The following is a 22,141-nucleotide window of genomic DNA, read 5'->3' on the forward strand; positions in this document are numbered from 1 at the left end:
ATACCCCATTATTAGCTAAAAGCAACTTAGTTTCTAGGGAGTAAGGCTGGATTCAAGGCTACAGAACTGAAAACCCACTGGGAGCTGCACTCAGGCTTCTCACCCAGGAGCAAAGTGCTAATAGCTTGTCTGCAAGGACAACCTGTGCCTTCTGAAAGGCAAGATAATGACATACACTTCCAACACTGCTATTAATCAAAGGTAAAATAAGTTATCTGCAGAGCAAACTGATGAAGTGTTTTATGAATACAGTTATGGGTTGCTACCATCAAGTTTCAGAGACTTAAAGGTAAGAAACCCCCCTTCATTTTGCTGCAGCCACAGAGGTTGTTACCTACATGGTTTCTGTCCGGAGACAGCAATAATATTCTGAGGCTTTTCACATTAGAGCTTCGGTCTAAGAGATCTACTGCTTTATCCAGGTCATCTTGGTTTTTCAAAGGAATAGAGAGCTGCAAAATAAAGAACAGGGGAAAAGTCATTACAAACGACAGGAAAAATAAACCTACAACAGGTATTTAAATAAACATTGGGAAAAAATCAGAGTATAAGATAGCATTCTGATGGCTCAATTATTCCATTAGAATGAAAGGTTTTCATGTCCTTTTCAACAGGGTTTTTTACTCCATGCCAGAGAAATGGCTGACCCATTCCTTAGAGGAATTGACCATCAACACTAATATTAACTGCTACCTGAATTTACTGTCTGCAAAGAACAAGCAAGAGAACATTGTGTTCCAATACTTACAAATCCAGACCTACAGATCAAATGAGAACTGGGTTTCAGACAGCGACTGGTGTGAAGAAGAAAAGACTTTTAAAGAAGGATTTAAAACTTATTCAGACCCCATGGAATTATTCTCAGACACCCTCTATTCTATTCTACAGCACACTCATCTTGCAATGTGAATGGTGTTAACACTGAAGAACCCCTTTCCTTTTTGTCCAGCTCCTACTGGTGAATGGGGTTTTGCATCTTTCTCAGTGGGAGGGCACTACCACAACAATAAGAAACAAGGAAAAGCCTGGGTGCCCAGAGTGAGAAAGCCAACAAAACACGTTAGATGATTAACATGGACAAACCAGCTCCTCAGAGACAAATTCTATTCCCCATGGCACTTTCTTTCCTCAGTGACAGTGACCACCCCCCCCCTTCATCTCATACCAATGAGGCCCCCTGCTCTCTAACACCCCTTGTTCCTCTGATAGCTGGGCAATAAGCAGCAAGTGCTGCAGCCAGCAGGAGGCAAGTGTGTTACAAAAGGCTGGTCAGTAGTCAAGCACCACAAAATACTGCCTCTGCTATTGGGCAGCTGAAGAAATGACTCTGGGACTGCCTGCAGTCCTGAGGCTGTGTCTATACTGGCCTGCAATAGTTGCTTTCAACAGTCAAAATACTTCAAATACCTTGGTTTTACTTCCCACAGAGAGTCTCCCAAGAAATACAGTAGAAGGAAGCAAAATAATGATGCTCATACAACACACACATCAGTGTGATGTGCTGTCAGTATCAGCAGGTTTCCCTCCAGAGCACTGATTCCATTATGGTTGGTATTAGAGGGAAGAACTGAAAGTTAAATTTAAGGCTAAAGAATTTGGGATGGGAAAAGGAGGTGTGATCCAGAGAGGGTGATACATGCTCTGAGCACTGATACCAACGCTCTGTACCTCATTGTTCATGTAGTGGAGGTCCAGTGGCTGCCCAAAGGCTGTTTTCACTTTCTGTTGCACATCTTCGTAGCGCACAGGACGGACAAATGGGATAATTCTGGAATGAAAGAGATATTCCTGACATTGCAATCACATTAAGATGGCTGAGCCATGAAAAACACATTTAAGGGTTCTCCTTCCATCCTCAAGCAGGTACTGGCCCTTTCTAATCTGAGTTACTATGGATCATTGACAGGGAATTCTTGAGCTCTGGCCCATTTCCAAGTGGTTTGTCAAAATGCAATATTCAAGTGAAGGTATCAAACAGAGTGAATGCCTTTATCCCTGGATAGAAAAGGATCTACGAACAAATGTCTTTTACATAACAGGATATGGATCTCCTATGAACTTTAGCTTAAAGAATACTGCCTCAGGCACAAAGCACAAATACACTCAATGAGAGCTGAATTCCAAGTCGCAGAAGGCCCAAAAGAACAAAGCAAATGTTTGCTTTAAGTAGTGCAGCACCCAAACTCAAAAGGTGCTTCCTAAAACCCTCCAAGACGGGTCCCAGTTGGAAGGTTGCAACAAAGTTAGTCCTGAACTCTCCAGGGAAGCATCAGCAGGAGGATGCAAAAGAATCTGAAACCCCCCTTTCCCAAGGTGGTCTGGTTTTATTACTGTTTTGCCAGGAGTCAAATATCCTGCGTCAAGACTGGAGGATCCAAACGTGAAATACACTTGACAACCCACTATTGTAACAAACCAAGGACATCTACTGCTCAGAAACCCAGTTTTCATCTCTCTGCTGCATACGGCCCAGATGGTTGCTTGTTCTTGCCTTCGGGCTCCTGCAACCAGACTTCTCACCATCTGCTTCCATGGGCCACGAGGCCACACTGTGTCTCCACTATGGGCAGCTTGAACAAACAGCTCCGGGACACAGCTGACAGCCCCCATCCTTCCACAAGCTATTAGAAAACTTTGATAGCTGCTTACCTGTCTGCTGCAACTCACATCATATCATAGAATGGTTTGGCTTGAAGGGAGCTTAAAGCTCCTCCAGCTCCAACCCCTGCCACGGGCAGGGACCCCTTCCACTGGAGCAGCTTGCTCCAAGCCTCTGTGTCCAACCTGGCCTTGAGCACTGCCAGGGATGGGGCAGCCACAGCTTCTCTGGGCACCCTGTGCCAGCGCCTCAGCACCCTCACAGGGAAGAGCTTCTGCCTCAGAGCTCAGCTCAGTCTCCCCTCGGGCAGGTTCAAGCCATTCCCCTTGGCCTGTCCCTACAGGCCCTTGTCCCAAGCCCCTCTCCAGGTTTCCTGCAGCCCCTTTAGGCACTGGAGCTGCTCTAAGGTCTCCCCTTCAGGAGCCTTCTCTTCTCCAGGCTGCCCCAGCCCAGCTCTCTCAGCCTGGCTCCAGAGCAGAGCTGCTCCAGCCCTCGCAGCAGCTCCATGGCCTCCTCTGCACTCGCTTCAGCAGCTCCACGTCCCTCTTGTGCTGATGCTCCAGAGCTGGATCAGGGCTCCGGGGCGGTCTCCCCAGAGCGCAGCAGAGGGGCAGGATCCCCTCCCTGAGCTGCTGCTCACGCTCTGGGGGTGTAGCCCTGCACACAGCGGGGGTCCTGGGCTCAAGCGTTCACTGAAGCTGGGTCATGGGGAGCTTCTCACTGACCAACACCCCCAAGTCCTTCTCCTTGAACCTGAAAGAATTCCGCTCTGGCATAGCTGAAGTCCTGCCACGAAAAGCTTTATTATTAGCACTGCTCAACAACTTTACCATCAGGCATATACAGGAAGACCTGAATGGACCACAGAAACTCAAGACCCATCTCACTCCCAAGGGCAACTCTCAAAGCTCAGTGAAACCCCAAATCACCTTTGGGGAAGCTCACATGAGTTCATGCTTTGGAGTGAAGGCTCAGTTGCCAAGATGTCCATCAGCCTGCTTTGTCAGCATTAGGTATCCTTTCCCAATGTGCAGCTTTCATTTTAAATAGCTCCAGTGTTCACTGGTTTCCCCAGCCCCTTCCCAGGAAGGGCTCATCGTGCTCCCAGACCTGCAGCATTTAGCTCTTTAGAAAGAATTGTCCTTGTTAAAAAGTAGCCCACAATAACATTTCCAACATATTACCAAGAAACCCATCCATGAAATTACACTGCTCTGGCCCCACACAAACGTAATTTAGCTCTCAGTTGAACTGAAGGCCCTTATAAAGGCTTCCATTCTACACTCAATGCATTCAAAAGCAGCGCTGTTCTCAGGTGCCACAAACTCTATTAGTTTAAAAACCCTCTGTGCACTCTTCTAACGCAAAACCATGGACTGCAGGGTTTAAGAAGCCCATTCCTGCCTGACCACCTTAAATATTTGTGGTTAGAGCTGGCAGCTCCTCTGAAACCAAGCACACACACTTACATTCTCCGCGCAAGCTCGCTGTCTGTAACTGCATACCACTTTGGGAATGGGGAATTCAGGCGAGGGTCACTGCATAATTAGACTAGCACACAATCAACCTTTTCATTTTAATGTTACTTCAGAAAAAAGCCCACCCTTTCTTTTCCCTCTGTGCCATCTGAAAAGCACTCAGGCAGAAGACAGGCGAGATGACAGCACTGTGGTGACAAGATTTTGCTTCCGAGTTTCCTTGTCCTAACGTGGTAGCACAAGAAGTTGTGACACACCACACAGGGCTCTGCTGTAGTCATGGATCCATAGAATGGTTTGGGTTGGAAAGGACCTTAAGATCATCCAGTTCCAACCCCACACTAAAGCACATCACCCAAGACTCCGTCCAACCTGGCTCTGAACGCTGCCAGGGACGGAGCATTCACAACTTCCTTGGGCAACCCATTCCAGTGCCTCAGCACCCTTCTTCCTTACACACAATCTGCACTTCCCCTGTTTCAGTTTGAACCCATTACCCCTTGTCCTGTCACTGCAGTCCCTGATGAAGAGTTCATCTCTGGCATCCTTCAGATATCCTTCAGATACTGGAAGGCTGCTATGAGGTCTCCATGCAGCTTCTCTTCTCCAGGCTGAACAGCCCCAACTTTCTCAGCCTATCTTCATATGAGAGGTGCTCCAGCCCCTGATCATCCTCGTGGTCTCCTCTGGACTTGCTCCAACAGCTCCATGTCCTTCTTATGCTGAGGACACCAGCACTGCACACAGTGCTGCAAATGGGGTCTCACCAGAGCAGAGCAGAGCAGAGTGGCAGAATCCCCTCCCTCGACCTGCTGCTCATGCTCCTTTTGATGCAGCCCAGGATACGGTTGCTTTCTGGGCTCAAGCACACACTGAAGCCGGCTCATGTTCAATTTTGCATCAACCAACACCCCCAAGTCCTTCTCTGCAGGGCACACAATGCCTTTGATACAGGAGAGTGCTGACAAGATCTGGCTGACAAAGGTGGCAGCAACTTCCAGCTGTGATTGCTTTGAAAATTTCTCCTTGAGCACCAAAAACCAAAGTTTTTTTTTTTTTTGAGACAGAATTCACCAGCTGAGACTTTGGTGACTGAAACAGTTCAATGACAGAGGAAAACTTTACAACTTATTCTCACTGCCTGCTTTGCCAACAAAAAACTACCCAATTTTGACAAAGAAGGATACTTGAGGAGGAGCTTAAGCAGCTCAGGCAGTGAGCTTTGACAGCAATGGGCTATAAGAAGCACTACATACAACTTGCACTGTTGTACTATCAACATTAAATTGGCATTTACTGTGGAGCGTGACCTACTTCAATGTTGAAAGTAGTATCTGGGATGGGAGAAACCAAGCGATTCCCATAGGATGTCTGTGAAGAGCGGCACATAAGAAGAAATAATCTTCTCTTGGTGTATGTGCTGCTCAGTCACAGCAGGACAGTGATAGTGAGAGGTCATCAGGAAGTGAGAAACTAGAAAAGAATGCCACTAATTTGATCAGTTTCATTCGGCTTTAATTAAGTGAAACTTAATTAAAACTTCAGCCTTATCTGAAATAAGGCTATCAGCTTTTTAATGTTACTGCAATTCACAAATAGCTCTTGTGGAAATAAATCAAAGCATTGTGTGACACACCAAGTTGTGTATGGCCTGTTTGCTATTGCCTTTAGTGTGTGTTTTCCATGCAGGAACAAGAAAAATGAAGCCAAAACCAGACTGAGCCTAAATTACTGACGACTAAATTATTCTACAAGGTAAAGGACGAGTAATGAAGACAGACTTACCGTCTTTCCCCGTTGTGTTCAAACTTGATCCTTACATCGTTCTGCAGGAGAGAGAACAAAAGGTTAGTTCACAATGCACACACAACAGCACCCAAATGGATCAGAATATGATCTTAACGCCACAACACAAAGCAGGTCTATTTGTGATAGCTGTTGGCATCACCTCCTCAAAAGGCTAACTAAGACACAACAAGTCTGCGAACTCTCTCCATAGAAGCAGACTGTGGACAAGTGGCTGACACCATGAGGAATGGAGAAATTACCAAAGGAGAAAGGAAGGAGCAAAATCAGCCTGGAGAAGAGAAGGCTCCTTAAGGGAAGACCTTAGAGCAGCTCCCATTGCCTAAAAGGGACTGCAGTGATAGGACAAGGGTGAGTGAGTTTAGAATTAAACAGGGGAAAATCAGGTTGGAGATAAGGAAGAAGCTCTTCCCTGTGAGGGTGCTGAGGCCCTGGCAGAGGCTGCCCAAAGAAGCTGTAAATGCTCCATCCCTGGCAGTGCTCAAGGCCAGGTTGGACACAGGGGCTTGGAGCAAGCTGCTCTAGTGGAAGGTGTCCCTGCCCATGGTAGGGGTTAGAACTGGATGAGCTTTAAGTTCCCTTCCAACCCAAACCATTCCACGATTCTATGCTAAAACTAAGCTGTAATTTGAATTAAACAGAGGAACTATAGGGAAACCTAATCTATCTTTTATACTGCATGGCAAAAATCAGAACTAGATTCCAACTGTGTATTCATCTGAACTGAAGCCAATTTTCTCTGTGCATTCTCAAAGCAACCATGTTTTCTTCTATGGGAAAAAAGAGAGAGATCCAGGGAATGTGCTGCATTCTTTATTCTTAAAACAGATTAAATCTCTGCTTTTTGCAGAAATGCAGCCCCGAAACTCCAAACTTTGAACTTACAAAGAAGTTAACTATTAAAAGTGCAAAGGGGTCATCATCCATATCTGGCAGCTGGTTCTAAGCACTGACCATGCAACCTGTGCACTTCACTCCGAAGATGCTCTGTGGCACGGAAGAGCCAATGCTCTGAACTGTCAACTCTGGAGATCAAAGTTCAAATCCCAGTTTAGGTTACAAAGATAAAAATAAAGGGCAAAAAAGCTGCTCTGATACAACTCCATCATTCCTGCTGCACAATTTATGTGATTGGAATAGATTAAGCCATCTGTGAAAGCCTCAGACAATAGGCAATCATACATCGAGGAACTTCAAAAAAATGGGGCCAGGAAATGCTCTTTAGCTGGAGGAAGTATCTGGCAGGCCCAGTGGTCAAGAATGCAGTTCAAAGGGACCCATGCAATCACCATGAGTACACGGTATTCCTGCAGCAGCACCCTGGCTACAGAACTGAGCACGAGAAATGAGCTTCCCCGTTAGAGCAACACTCATCTGCAGGGGATGTACACAGAGGTTTAGCAAAGACTTCTTCTCCAATGTGGGAAGAGAAGAGAACTGCTTTTAACTGAATAGTAAAGATAAAAATGCAACAGACAGCATAGGAATAAAGAACTCTAAAAGATGCCCACCAGCCAGCCACCGATGGAACAGCTGTTTCTTGCACATAAAGGATGGAGGAATGATCCCTTTATATTCAGATTTGCAGGATATCAAGGCTCTTTGGAAACCTTTCTTCAACCCACGGTACCTAAGGAAACTGAAATACCTTTCTCAACTCCACTGTATGCTTTCAGCGCTGTAATCTGTAACAAAGGGAAGGTGGGGGAGTTGGAATACAGCATCTCTCTCCCTGTGTTTCTTCCAAAAGGATCAGATGTTGGCCATTTGTGTCTAAGAAAAGGTGTTCAAAGTGATCTTGGCTTTTACATTTCAGAAGGAACTTGCAGGAGTTAAACATCAAGTGCTTTTGGTGTCCTTTGAAAGCAGTGAACCTACCACCTGTGTAAGCCATTTTTTAAAGCAACTCACATAAACTATGCTAAGAGATGAGTAAAAAAGCAAACCCAAGTTTAGTACTTTGGCACTGCAGTTTTGTGCTGCTGCATCATAGCTAATGGTCACAGATTTTGATTTAAGACATCACTGAATTTATGTTTCAAAGTGATTTGGAAAGGATTTTGGACTCCTCCATCTATAGATTTGTCCGGCACACTCAAGGAAATCCCAGCTCCCAGCTGAACAAGGAGATTATGAGCAGACAAAGCGTAAGGAAGAGACAGACATGAATTCTAAAGCCTGCTCCAAAAAGCTTAAGCCTGTAATACGAATAAACCTGGAAAGAGTTACTTTACTGATATAGGCAACTTCTCCTGTTAAGTAATGTTAGTCTAACTGCCAGGAACTTGATTTAACTCAGGCAGTAAGGGACAAACAAGTCTTGACTGAAATTGTTGCTTTTGCATTGAAGTGTTTCACTCAGATGACACGCAGCATATACTGACAGAGCAATACTATTCTGTCCTCTCTTGCTACCAGAAAGCCAATGCAATGGTTTTCTCTATGAAAAGAGTCTCTAGCAATGCTGGATGAACTTAGAGAGACTTTAAAGCACTGACCCTGCACTTACTACCTTGGAAAAAGTGTTTCTTTTGGAAAGATGGGACTTCACATCCCCATACCCAAATAAATGCGTTTCACTCCTGTCCTCACGTGACATATGATGTGTAACCCCAGAGAATCTTCCCCATTAAAGACACTGTCTCTGTTTATCCACCTGCAAATAGCCATTTCCTTTTTCACTCCAGGTTTAGTATAGTTCCACCAGAGTCAGTCCTTTCGGACAATCCTTTTCACTGTTCTTGGATCAACTTCAGTTGAATGACCTTTTACCAGGATCTTCATTCTGTATTCACATGCAGCCCGAGTCATGTGAAGATGAGACCAGCATTAGCTCATTATCCAACTGACTGCTTTCTGCAGCTTTAACCTGCAGTGACTTCCTTTTGCATCAGAAATGGAAATCCTGAATAGGAAATCCTTGATTCCTTTTCATCATGAAGCTTTTCGATCTCCTGCTTTGACTTGAAGTATTACTTTCACTATAATGAAAAGTGCATCATACTGCTATATCACGGCAGAATAAGGAAAGAAAAGCTTTCCTGACCTTCCACACCTGCTTAAATGAATTCCATAAAGGTCACTGCACACAGCTTCCAAACGTGCTCCTCAAAATTGCTAATACTGAAGTGGAAATCAGTTTTCTTACCGGGATTTTCTTTTCTTCCACTGCAGAGGCACACTGGGTGGTGATCGCAGGGCTGCCCAGGACGGGGGGACTGCTGGCATTGTGTTTCTTCTTTAATAGAAGGCATTAAAAACAAAATGGCAAATATGATCATGAAACCAGAAAACCACCTGGAAAACCTTTTAGCTAATCTCCACAAACCAAACCCCATCAAAAACATGGGTGGGGGTGAAAGGCAGAATATAAAGAGCTACCAAGCTGGGAACATGGCCAGAGCAAGAACAGGGAGCTAACCCACTCGTGATGCCCTGGCTGGCAAAACCCACAACAGACCACAGGCAACAGACCCACTCTTAAGCTACTCTGTCCCTTCCACCTCCACATAATGACTTTGAGGACTCACCAAGCGGCTTCTTACCTGTTTGTTGGAGTGAGCAGTGTCTTTGTTCTTCATGGTATCATATCCAGTCAGTCTGTGCCGTCGGCTCATCTGGAGTGCTACCAGGTCCTTCATGATGGATTTCAAGGCCTCTTGTTCATCTGTGATGCACAAGAATTTTATTAGTAAGTATCAACTATAACACATCTGCACTTGTTTTCTGCTGGCTCATAGAAAGACAATCCTTTTTAGCATACAAATACACTGGAATTTCATTTAGTCATTCAAAGCCCAAACTTAACCTCATATCATGAAGTAATAAACAGACAGATGACATTTAAGTCACCTGCCCAATGTCACAAAAGGATGTGGTCATAGTAAGGGTTAGAATACATCTGCCCAACCCCTAGTTCTGTTCTGACAGCTTCACAACCAGCAGCACAACTTGGACAGATGTGTTAGATCATCAGAGGGCATTTTGGAAGAGCAAACTGATGTGCTTCTGCCAAGGAAAACCTGGGAAGAATCTGTTCTTTCTAATTTTATATCCTGTTAACTCAGAATTCTTGCTTCCTAATGGAACAAACCACAGCCAGGAGAGAGGAAAACGAGAATCTGGACAAAGTCACCTTCGAATACCCCTGAACACAAACCCACTTGCATTGGTTTCCCCAACGCATTCCTGTCTGACCCCAAAACAAGCTGACGGAACAAAGCTCAGACCATATCATGAGACTTCAAGACCTACTGAACAGACCCAAACTGCAGAGCATTAAGAACACTGTCTGCTGGGAGGGCAGCAGGTTCAGTTCAAGGCTTCTTGCAAAGGCAGGACAACAAAACCCGCACACTAAGATTTTTCTTAGGCATCCTACTAACTGCAAATGACTTTCCAAAGCTCAGATTCCTAATGTAACCAATTTAAAGTGTTCTTCCAGGTGTCTAAAAGCTACTGAAGAGAATCTTTTGGTTTTGCAACCACAAGAATCCTAAATTCCTCCATACTGCAAAAGGTAGAAGTTGACACAAGGTTTGGATCAGAATACGACTGATACCAGTGAAATACCAGCGTAACACAGCACATCTGCTGCAATCGCTCAGGACCTGGTGCTGGCACACACATAGAATCCCAGACTGGTTTAGGCTGAAGGGACCTTAAAGGTCCTCCAGCTCCAACCCCTGCCACAGGCAGGGACCCCTTCCACTGGAGCAGCTTGCTCCAAGCCCCTGTGTCCAACCTGGCCTTGAACACTGCCAGGGATGGGGCAGCCACAGCTTCTCTGGGCACCCTGTGCCAGCGCCTCAGCACCCTCACAGGGAAGAGCTTCTGCCTAAGAGCTCAGCTCAGTCTCCCCTCGGGCAGGTTCAAGCCATTCCCCTTGGCCTGTCCCTACAGGCCCTTGTCCCAAGCCCCTCTCCAGGTTTCCTGCAGCCCCTTTAGGCACTGGAGCTGCTCTAAGGTCTCCCCTTCAGGAGCCTTCTCTTCTCCAGGCTGCCCCAGCCCAGCTCTCTCAGCCTGGCTCCAGAGCAGAGCTGCTCCAGCCCTCGCAGCATCTCCATGGCCTCCTCTGGACTCATTCCAACGGCTCTATGTCCCTCCTGTGTTGCTGCCCCAGAGCTGGATCAGTGCTCACTGGACTCCTGGGCTTGTGTCTCACATATCAAGCCTCAACAGGTTTCAGAGATAAAGCATTCTTTCCTTACATCCAATTAAATTATTCCTGATACTGAAGCATAATTTAGGCATGAAATTGGAAGCAGTGATTAGATCACCTCCAAGTATGCCCAGAAGAATAACTGGGAGTGAACCCTACCAAAATTTAGGAGCAAAAAGGGGGGAAAATACACCTATTTGTTAAGGGGGCATCATCTAAACCTTCAGTCACAACCGAAGCTCACAACTGACAGCTTTTGCCCAGAGGTTCTACTTTAGCATCCTGAGAGTACCAAATACTAGAGCAGAGCTGCTTCCACTATGGACTTCACCATGTGCTACCAGAAACATCACACCCAGCCCAGATGACAGAGGGGAATGGAAAAAGTCTCCCAATGCCTTTGCAGGTGTTAATTAGAGTAAAACTCTACAAAGAGGAAGCTGAGCAGAGAAAATAAAGTTACTTCAAAAGATTAAGAAGCAAAATCAAAACCCACCAAAGCTCTGCTGTCCAAGACAAGCCAAAGGAGACAATAACTACATTGTGGCAGTGGGGAAGGGAGAGAGCTCCTTGGAATTCCAACAGCATGGAGAAGAAGCAAGGGGTGTAAGTAACACAACCAAAGCAAGAGGTTGCTGTTTGAAAAGCATGTCAGCCAAAGGAAATAATTGCTCGGATCTATCTCAGCACTAAGTAACCCCTTGTGGGAGGAAAATGGGAAACCAGGGTTGTGAATGAAGTGAAAGTTCCAGGTAACCAACAGCACAACTTTCTTCTTTGTTTCCAACTTTCTATTGGAATGCTTAACATTTTACCTTGCTGGAGTGGTTCCAACTGACTTAGTCTTTCATCTGGTTTGATATTAAGCATAGCTTTCGAGTCACCCAGCAGACAGAGACAAGAAACCATGGCACATCCCTGGAGTGCCTACCACCCAAAACACGCTGTGAAGAGCTGGGATACAAGTTTTCCACTACAGTGCAGTTTGGGTTTGGCCAGATACCAGGAGGATGAAGAAGAGCTTGTCTTGGCAGAGTTCCTTTGGGCAAGAAGCAAAACAGCTCTGAAAGCAGTGTATAACTAAGCACTCCTGACAAGAAATCAAGTTAATCACAGAATATGGGTAAGAATTCACATCTAAACAGTACTGGAACATCACACAGGAATAAAGATCAGTGTCTGCAACGCAATGGTTGGCTACAGCTGCTGGATCCCAAAGCCTGGGTGCTCGCAGCCCAGAAAGCCAACTGCCTCCTGGGCTGCGTCATCTCCCCTCTGGCAGGTTCAAGCCATTCCCCTTGGCCTGTCCCTACAGGCCCTTGTCCCAAGCCCCTCTCCAGGTTTCCTGCAGCCCCTTTAGGCACTGGAGCTGCTCTAAGGTCTCCCCTTCAGGAGCCTTCTCTTCTCCAGGCTGCCCCAGCCCAGCTCTCTCAGCCTGGCTCCAGAGCAGAGCTGCTCCAGCCCTCTGTGCCCTCCTCTTAGCATATTTATTATTATTTCTAATACACTAACACATGAAACTCTTTAGGGCAGCACCTGGGGAGCATCTAAACCCCAGTCACGGTGCTGCCAGGTCTGCATCTCATCCCCTGTGAACTCAAGATTCCTCTGCAGACAAGTGCTGATGCTGAAACCTGACCTGTGTCCATGCAAAGAGGCACAGCACTATCGGAGGCTGGTGGAACAGTTGCAGGTGAATTTGAGTCTTACATGATTATACCTGTTATAATATAATCTTACACTGAGCTAAGTGGCTCTTTGGCACCAAAACACACCTTCTGCAATTCAACCCTATGGTGGTGAGATAGGAAATGATGGAGTATTTAGCTTTTAAAAACATAAAAGAAAGGTCAAATATTGATCTGAGCTAGTGCAGGGAAAGAAAACAGTTCCAATTAGGACAGTGCTGGGATGGACTGAATGTTGAGAAGCACAAGCACTGTATTTCCACCAAAACAGAGGGTTTCCATACGCTGACTTTAAAGCAGCACGTGCAGCCGCATCCCATTAATCACACAATGCAAAAGCCCTCCCAGCTGAAACCCCAGCAACTCCTGCAGTGCACTGAGAACCCCTGTTTCCCTTGGTCTCCAGCAGGTCTGGGAAACACAGCTCTGCTTTGTGCGGGAGAGATGTTGTCCAGGAAATGCTTTTCGTGTTTGAAAAACTACACTCCAAGATCTTTATAACATCGATAAAAGGGAGCTGCTCCTCACAGAGAAAGCTGCTCCTCTGCATAGAGCTAATACCTGGTTTACACCAGGTCTGAGCAAGTCAGTGTATCTGCCATGGCAGAGATGGAAACAGCTCCGAAATCACAGAGTAAAAGCATCTTCACGTGGGTGAAAGCAGGAAGTCTGGGCACTCCTCTAATGCAGGATGTTTTTAGACAGCAGGATCATAGAAGACATAGAACCACAATGATCTGGGTTGGAAAGGGCATGATGCCACACTGATTTAAACGAAAGACATGAACAAGTGTGTGCGTTCTCTCCTACCCTGACAGTGAAGTTGATGGTGCAGGTGATCAGCAGAGCCAGGGCCAATGAGGAAACTCCTCAAGAGAGGCACACAAACCGAGTCTACCTTAAAGCTCTAAAATAAAAGCCTTGGAAAAGGTTCACTTGGAGTGGCCAGTCTCAGTGGTCACAAAGCACTGCTCTGCTCCATCATTAGGAAATCACAAGTGAGCTGGTTTGTGAGTTTCAAAGAAACAGCAGAGCTTCTACATCTGCTGTATTTGGGGTTCCTCTCCTCACCCCCAAACTAAACAGAAAGGCTGGGATTTAAACTGCTCCTAACCTGGAGGCTGAGCCCTGCTTCCCGTGTCACTGCTGCTGTGAAGCTGGGAGCTCAGCTCTGGGTGCATGTGAGAGCCAAGGGAAGGAAGTGACACAGGCAGGAAAAGAGAGCGGATCGAGGGAACGACTCCGGGCCTACCGCACAGCGAGCGCCGCGCTCCCCTCCGCTGCCCAGAGATGGATTTCTTGGAATCAGAAGCAAGCGCCTGTGCTTTAAATGCTGCCAAAGGAGCTCTCTGTAGGGAAATAAACCTCAATCACAACCCCTGCAGCAAGGGGACAGGGAACTGCTCCCAGTGACCCAGAGCTGCACTGAAGGAGTGATGACAAACTGCAATGGCAAGATCCCGCTGCTGCCCATCCTGAGGGGCTTTCAGCCCAGTTGATGGAGAACAAGATGGGAGAGAAGCCAAGTGCAATCCAGCCTCTTATCCAGTATTATTCATCTATCTGATCACAATGCTTAATTAATTCAGAGCTTTCCTAGCAGGAATCATGTGCCTGCAGCTGGAAAACACTTCCATGGAAATCCAGCCTCTTCCTTCTCAACTATTCTGAGCTTCTGTACCATCTGGTTGCTTTACAGGAGACGCAGACCTGACACTTTCTAAGGGAGAAGCCTACCGACAGATATGGGTGTACTTGTTGCACTTGCAAACACAGAGGAGATGAAGCTGGTGGACTTTTGCTTTGAGCAACCCAATGTTTTATGGATTGACGGTATAAGAACACAGACTAACTAAGGAAGGCCAGTCTGAAAGCTTAGTTGTAGGGAAGAAACATTGAAGTTATAACCCACAAAGCCCCGCAGCTCCACTTAGGACAGCAGTAGTTAACTCCCTTGCCAACATGCAAACAGGAGTAAGTCCTGCTTTAGAGCAATTATATTCTTCATTCTAGTACAGCAGACCCTTCTTTAAACTGAAAAGGGATCCAGACAACTCAAAACGCCCTCCCCAAGCAGTTCTTTATGTGGGGTATACCGGGCAACAAGACTGATCACTCCATTCACTCATGGCGACATCTGATAGCAATGTTTTACTCCTGAAACAGGGCTCCTCTGACTCCTTTGCTTGCTTTTATGCATTACCGTGGGTTAAATGTGGTAAATGAGAACTCAACGGCAACCTCACAGAGAAACCCCCTGTTCTAACACTCTCAGGGTGCATTTAACACCGCAGGAAAACTTCCCCCTGTTAAGTTTAAGCACATAAATTCCCATCACCGACGCTGGAGGCTGCAAAACCCCCTTCACCCCGCACCCTGCCCCACGGCTCCGGCGGGCTGCAGCGCTGGTGTGCGGCTCCCCGCGCCCCCTGGCACCACACGGAGGGGACGATACCCACCGCGAGCGGCCTCCGCCACTGCGCTCTGCAGCCACCCGGGACCGCGGAGCCTCCGCAGCCGCCGGGCCCGTCCCCACGGCCCCGCCGGAGGCCGCATCCCGACGGACGATCCAAGGCCGCGGGTCGCCCCCTGCCCCCCCGGGGCCTGGCCCGCTGCCCTCCCGCCGCGGTGCGGCCCGCCCTCCTCCGCCGCGGGCCCCCCTCCCCGCCCCTCAGCCCTACCGCGACTCTCACCCATGTCTGCGGGCGGCGGGCCCGCGGCCGGCGGGCGGCGGCGCGCTGAGGTGCGGGGCTGTCACCGCCGCGGCTCCATGGCGGCCGGGCCGAAGGGGAGGGCTCAGAGCGGCCGCCACATTCCCAGGCCCGCGCCGCCGCCTGCTTCCGGCGGCCGCGCTCCCTCCGGGGGCCGCCGCGGCGGCGGAGCGGGGTGCGCGGGGCGGGGGCTCGGGGGCTCCCGGTCGCTCCCCGCCGCCGCCGCCACAGGGCGCCCGGGCCGCGAGCAAAACAAACCGCTCCGCGGCCGCCGCGCACCCGCCGCCGCCTGCCAATCACAGGGGCCGAACCGCCGCCGCCCGCCAATCCGCGCCAACGAGACACGCCAGCCGGCCAATGGGTGTGCGAACAGCCGCGACGCCCGCCGAGACGCTCGCCAATGACAGGAGCCCGTTTCGCTCGAGGGTTAGCCCCGCCCTCTCGCCTGCCGATAGGCGGGGGCAGCCCAGAGCCCGCCCTTAGCGTGCTGCCAATCAAAGTGACGGCTGGGTCCTAGAGCCGGCCCGGGTCCTAGAGCCCGGCCTCTCTCGCGAGCAGCCAGGAGCCAGCATCATCCCGTCCATCACCCGCAACAGGGCACCTCCCACCGCCTCGTCCTTCCCTACCTGTTCTCAAACAGCGTCCTGTGCAGCCCCAAACCAGGTCTCCCCTAAGCCTCTGTTCTGGGTGGACAAAGTGGCCGGGAGGAGGAAATGCACCCTGTGCACACACTGACCCTGTTGTTTTGCTTTCCTAAGTAGAGCTTAATTGTTGCTTTAAAACCACTTTGTTTTGAGATGGGGAAAGAACTAACCAAACCCCAGCCAAAACCCAAAACGCCAAACCCAAGAGTGTTAAAAAGCCCAAGACACTGAAAACAGGAGTCTTTCGGTTTCAAAAGTAAAGAGTTAGACAATAACCCAGAGCATCACCCAGCATCCATGGCAAGAGATGTTACCTCTACCAGCTTCTTTAATGAAAAACCCTGTTGCCACCACAGGTCCCCCACTGTATGAGGTTGTTACAGCATATTTGCTGCCAAAGGGACAGCAGCGGTCTGATTTCTCATAGAGAAGCACAGCCTTCCTTCCCTGGCGTTGCAATAGGCACCCTGCTGCTGGGAAACCCACCTCCAGCAGATGTTTTAGCAGCTGTTTTTCTATCTGGCAACCATCTATAGCAGCAAGTGCATTAGGTTTTAAGTGGGTTTTGCTCATGGGCAATGCAGCTGCAATGGCAAAGAGGTTACATCAACTGGGTAAAGCACACAAAGAAGAACACTACATTGGAAATGGCTCAAAAGGGTGGGCAAGTGCAGGAATCCAAAGCCCACAGAGCAGGAGGAAGTTGGGACTTGGCCAAAGCATGACACCACTATCTGTGATCTCATTGAGTACATGGGATAATAACAAGATCTCACAATGTCATAGTAGGTAGTCACAAAGATGTGTAATGCGATACTTAGATCAAAGGATGAGGTCTCTCTAGAGCAAGCGGCTGTGGACACAGCCAACGACTGAACACTGAAGGTGGCCTGCTTCGAACAGAGGGTTGGACTAGATGACTTCCAGAGATTCCAGCTTGAAATTCCCAAACCAGACTGATGCTGATAGTGTTTTGACTTTGGCTTCTCTTTTTTCAATGCTGGCTTATCGCTCAGATGCTAGAAAAGTATTTGCAGCTTTCCTGTGTATTCAATCCCATTTTTGCAGCCAGTTTACAGCCATTTGTTTTTATGCCAAGATTATCCTTTTACTGAAATAATCCTTTCTTTTTCTCTGGTACTTTCTCTTTAAGTACATCAAGATAATCACATCATTGTAATACACAAGTAATTCACTCTCTCTTTGTAATCAGAGAATCCCAGACTGGTTTGGTTTGAAGGGACCTTAAAGCTCATCCAGTTCCAGCCCCCTGCCACAAGCAGGGACACCTTTCACTAGAGCAGGTTTTCCCCCCATTCCTATCTGAATTCCTCTCTTGTATAACAGCACACAGAGCTGCTCTTGGACCAACTTTTCTCTATGCTTTTTCCCAGCTTCACAGTGGCTCATCACTATCCTTTATCAGCTACTAAACTCCAGCTTCTTTTCCTCACTCATTTCCAAGATGCAGGAACTCTCAGCATCCTTCACAGTTTTCTCCTTCTGGCTAAAATCACAGCCTTGCACTCATCTCATCTCATCTCTTATTTCTCACTCTTCAAAGGCATCGATCCTCTAAGATATTCCACTTTTGTTCAGCACCACATTTAATTATCACACTCGTTTTTTGTGCCAAGGTCATTAGAAAAAGGCTTTAAGTGAGATTACTCGTGGGACCAGAACTGGAGGAACTTGGTATTAATTCCCCACTGCACCAGCCCTGATGTCAAAACACTCCATTGTCACCGCAGCAGCTGGGATTTTTGCCTGTCTTCCAGTTTGCACATACCATTCTCAGCTGAAGTCCTGCTGAATGAGACCAACTGCACTTCCCTTGTGTAGAAGCTTGGTTAGGTGAGTCCAGAAGGTGTCAGACAGCTTGTGATGGTGAGCAGGAGCTCCCAACAAATGGAAGGATGACAGCCACGCTGGTAACATGTTCTTTCCATCTCCAACTGCCCAGGGTGTCTGGATTGCACTGAAGCTTTCTGCCTCTCCTTTGTCAAATTGAAAATAGAGTGATTTATTCTTAACAGTTCATTGCTTCACCCACCTATCAAACCTCATCGTGGAATGGCTTGGGTTGGAAGAGACCTTAAAGCTCACCCAGTTCCAGCCCCTGCCACGGGCAGGGACCCCTTCCACTGGAGCAACTTGCTCCAAGCCCCTGTGTCCAACCTGGCCTTGAGCACTGCCAGGGATGGGGCAGCCACAGCTTCTCTGGGCACCCTGTGCCAGCGCCTCAGCACCCTCACAGGGAAGAGCTTCTACCTTATATTTAACTTGAACATCCCCTGTTTCAGTTTGAACCCATCACCCCTTGTCCTGTCACTCCAGTCCCTAATGAAGAGACCCTCTCCAGCATCCTTGTAGCTCCCTTCAGACACTGGAAGCTGCTCTTCTGCAGCCTGTCTCTATATGGGAAGTGCTCCAGCCCCTGCTCGTCCTTGTGGTCTCCTCTGGCCTTGCTGCAACAGCTCCATGCCCCTCTTATGCTGAGGACACCAGAAGTGCACACAGTGCTGCAAGTGGGGTCTCACGTGGGCACAGTGGAGATGTCTCAATGTCTAACCAACTTCTTTTTAGATGCCAGTTTGTGGTTCTGTTGCCACTTCACACACATTATCACAACGCTATCTCATTAAGCCTTTTGGGGACCAGCGTAGACCCTTCTTGCCTTTTATTCCCCTGACAAGTGGCTACACCTTTCCTGAACTGGAAGTAAAGTATCTACCAAAAGAGATGCCCCTATTTGGCGTAAGTTGAGGAAAACAGGAAGGAGCAATTCAAGCAGGCCTTTATTGTCTACTTGATGCTGCTCATTTTGTGCATCAAAGTGATGTGAATCAGGCTTTACCCAGAACGTTCCAGTACAAACTGATAACCCTGTGGGTTTCCACCCCCATTGCCCACATCCTTTCACAGCTGCAGCTTTGCAGAAGAGAAGCTTCATTCCTGTCAACAGCAACTCTTCAGCTTGAAGCTCTTCAGATTGTTTGAGGCCATTTAACATCAAATCAGCACTAAAGCCATTCCCCCACCTATCCAGGAACTCCTGCATTTCTATAGTCAGCCCATTTGGTTTAAGCGAACTTTTATAGAGGCCCATCATGCAGCATGAAAAGGACATGTAATCCCTATGTTAGGGATTTAAAGGGCATTGCACAGAGAGCCAGTGACTTGTTTAAAGTTACACAGGAAGTCTGGAATGGGATTTAACTCCTGGCATCTTTCCCCAGTCTCTTTATCACCTTGTTTTCTCTCTGGGGAGTATTTCCATGTCTGCAGTGTACCTGTGTGACGCAGTGAGCCTCTCCTTGCTATCAGATGTACTATTTCTTCTTTCCTTCCCGTGGCCCTTTTTGTTTAGGTAGACACATCCTTCCTGGGGAGCTGAGCAGTCTCCACACTGCGCCTTGTCCCATACCAAGACTTCCTTATTCTACATCTCAGGCTCTACAGCCAGAGACACTGAACAGAAGCAGTGAGTAGAACTAATAAACTGAAGGAGAGGAGGAGGAGAAACCTGTAAATCTTCAAAGGATGATGAAAGGGTTCTGCACTCTTTGCTGCAGACCTGAGGGAAGAGCAATCTCGGCCATTTCAAGCAGTTCTGATGCTGCTGATGCTTTCTTGTGCTCCCAGCTTTGAAAGCAAAGTTAATGGAAACCCAACATCATCATCCAACTGCAGGGCAGGGTGGCAGGAGATACACTGGCCAAACCTTACCTCACCTCCAGCAGCATCCATCAACCATGGGAAGCTCCTTAGAGCCTGCCTGGAGCAGCTTTGCCCAGCCTTTGAAGAGCAGCTGCAGTACCTGTTCTGTTCCTGTTCTGTTCCACTGCTCCTGTTCTGCTGCTGAGAGCACTCCAGCAGAGGGGGCTCAGAAACTGGTTAAGAACCAGGACCCGTTCTGCTGGTGGAATGGGCAAAGCTAAAGAGAAGGAAGAGGAGGAAGGATGTTAGAGATGTTACACACTTTTAGATCATTCCTTCCTTCTGAGCTGGCAGCCTGGACTGTTTACAGAGCAGCACTAAGTAAAAGGCACACAATTAAACTCTTGTTACAGTCACAGGCCCCCAGACACCTCAGATACCACTGTTCCTCTGCCCCTATACAGAGTATATTCTGTTCCCATAGAGGTTTTCTTTCATTTCCACTGTGTTCAAGGCACTTAGTGACCAGTGACGATGTGCTTTTCACTTACAGCTGCCATTGGAGCAAATCAGCCAGAGATCAGCTGCTCCTCAATACTTTTTCCTCATCTCTTTTTCTACCCGTATTCCTCTCCAGGCTTCTATAGCACTTGTTTCCCCCCACTAATAGACAATCTGTTGCTCATCTCATCTACCAGCTCCTTTTTGCAGCTCCAAAGTTGCCTTTTTTCACTGGAGTGGAAGCTGAGAAAGCTCCTTCAGAGAGATCCAAAGCACAGATCCAGGGAAAACAAACGATCCAGGAGGATGCAGTATCTAGGAGGATGTAAATACATCTCTATGGTAAAAGACAAACAATACTTAGAAGGAAAGCATCTTTTCCAAATAAGGACCACGAGAACAAAGTCCATATATAGATTAAAAACCACTGTAGCATCCTCACAGGCATCTCTTTCCACTGTGGTCATGAAGCTTAAGCAGCTTTGATTTCAAAGCCTGTACACAAAGAGTTAGAGAGGAATTCAGTGTTGCCAGACAACAGCTCAGCTGCACTGGAGTTCATCTAAATACTGACTGAAGGCATCAGTCCTGCTCACCACGGTCTAAGAGAACCCCAAACCTCCAAGTTCTGCCACTCTATTCCCCTCTAGGTCCCAGTTCTGATGACACCAGTGACTGAGCCTGTAAAGAAAGCACCCTTGATTTGAGCTCACCTGGACACAGGAGAGACTTAGAACCTAAATCAGCACCTAATTGCTTTGTCCTCAATTTACCTGCACTCAAGAAAGCCTCAGAGATCAATTATTTGAGTTCACCTTAACAACAGGCAGGGAATTACCATTTGCTGTGCAGGGAACAAGCCCGATGCAAATCATACGCACAAATACCACTCACACACAGGGACCCCACATTTGAAGTCCACATCCACTAACCATCCCATCAGAGCTCTGTTGTGACTGGGCTCCTAACAATGCATTTGTTGGGAATAACTTGCAACTGGGAGGAACCGCGAGGATCCAGTTTGGGTGTTTAGGATGAGACATCAATACATGTCAGCAGAGACAAGATAAAGCAACGGTCCTCCCCTTGACGGCAATAAGCTTCACTCAGACGGGAAGAAGCTTGTCCCCCTCCCTGCTCATCCCAATGGATCACCACACAGTGAACTGCAGTCGATCTACAAATGTTCCATTTTTATTACAAAGTATGAAAGGCAGAAAATACTGTACCTAATACACAGGAGGCTGAAACTTAGAAAGGAGGTTAAAAAACCGGAATAGAACTACATAGGAAGCAGGAAAGAGCATAAAAGGATGCTACGTCCAAGCCATTTCAGAAAGTTGCATTTAAATTTACAGTTTCAACAACATGGTTCCATGATTCAGGTGTTAAAATCCATTGTAACAAAACTGGGTTTTGTATTTTCTCCATAAAAATAAAGGAATATAGGGACACTGCAGTTATCCATGTCAACAACATAGGTCTGTTGAATAGCAGGATACTAGGATTCCTCTAGGACAGCAGCAGAGTTACAAATCTCAATAGGGAGGTGGAGAAAAGGAGGACAGAAGTAGAACTACTATTGCTTTAACATAGTTTAGTGAGAACAAGATGTCAGGAATTGCCTATGGATGCTTGTACAATCATGCTACAAAGATTACACCTTCAGGAAATTACCACAACGGGACGGTGAGTGGGAAGAGCAGAAGGAAAAACACACAGAAAAGTGAACATCTACTTGACTACTGGGAACAAAAATGCTTCGGTGCCCCAGGTTTCAGCTACGTTGTGCACTGCAATCAACCCAAGGCTAACAAAAGAAAAGGTTCCTTTTAAGCAGATTACAGAATTCATATTTACCAGGGTGTCAAAGGAAAAGGTTCTCAGCTGGAC

General features: G+C 47.5%; 1 protein-coding gene across 3 annotated transcripts in view; it reads right to left on the reverse strand.

Moving 5' to 3' along the window:
- The window catches only part of MAP3K3 (mitogen-activated protein kinase kinase kinase 3), a 38,574-nt gene extending 22,996 nt beyond the window's left edge, over positions 1 to 15,578 (reverse strand). For 2 of the 3 annotated variants that reach the window (XM_061367907.1, XM_061367905.1), the window contains exons 1-6: positions 15,426 to 15,578; positions 9,429 to 9,550; positions 9,032 to 9,121; positions 5,863 to 5,903; positions 1,669 to 1,768; positions 339 to 452 (exon numbers count right to left, since the gene is read on the reverse strand). In XM_061367907.1, the coding sequence (XP_061223891.1) occupies positions 339 to 452; positions 1,669 to 1,768; positions 5,863 to 5,903; positions 9,032 to 9,121; positions 9,429 to 9,550; positions 15,426 to 15,429 (471 nt within the window). In that variant the 5' untranslated portion in view covers positions 15,430 to 15,578. The remainder of the gene's footprint in view (positions 1 to 338; positions 453 to 1,668; positions 1,769 to 5,862; positions 5,904 to 9,031; positions 9,122 to 9,428; positions 9,551 to 15,425) is intronic. The other variant, XM_061367906.1, reaches the window with a different exon arrangement.
- Positions 15,579 to 22,141: the final 6,563 nt, after the last annotated feature.

The sequence above is a fragment of the Neopsephotus bourkii genome, unplaced genomic scaffold (assembly GCF_033783945.1).
Source record: "Neopsephotus bourkii isolate Nb327-2 ecotype Australia unplaced genomic scaffold, CSIRO-AGI_Nbou_v1 NB_1400, whole genome shotgun sequence".
NCBI lineage: Eukaryota > Metazoa > Chordata > Aves > Psittaciformes > Psittacidae > Neopsephotus > Neopsephotus bourkii.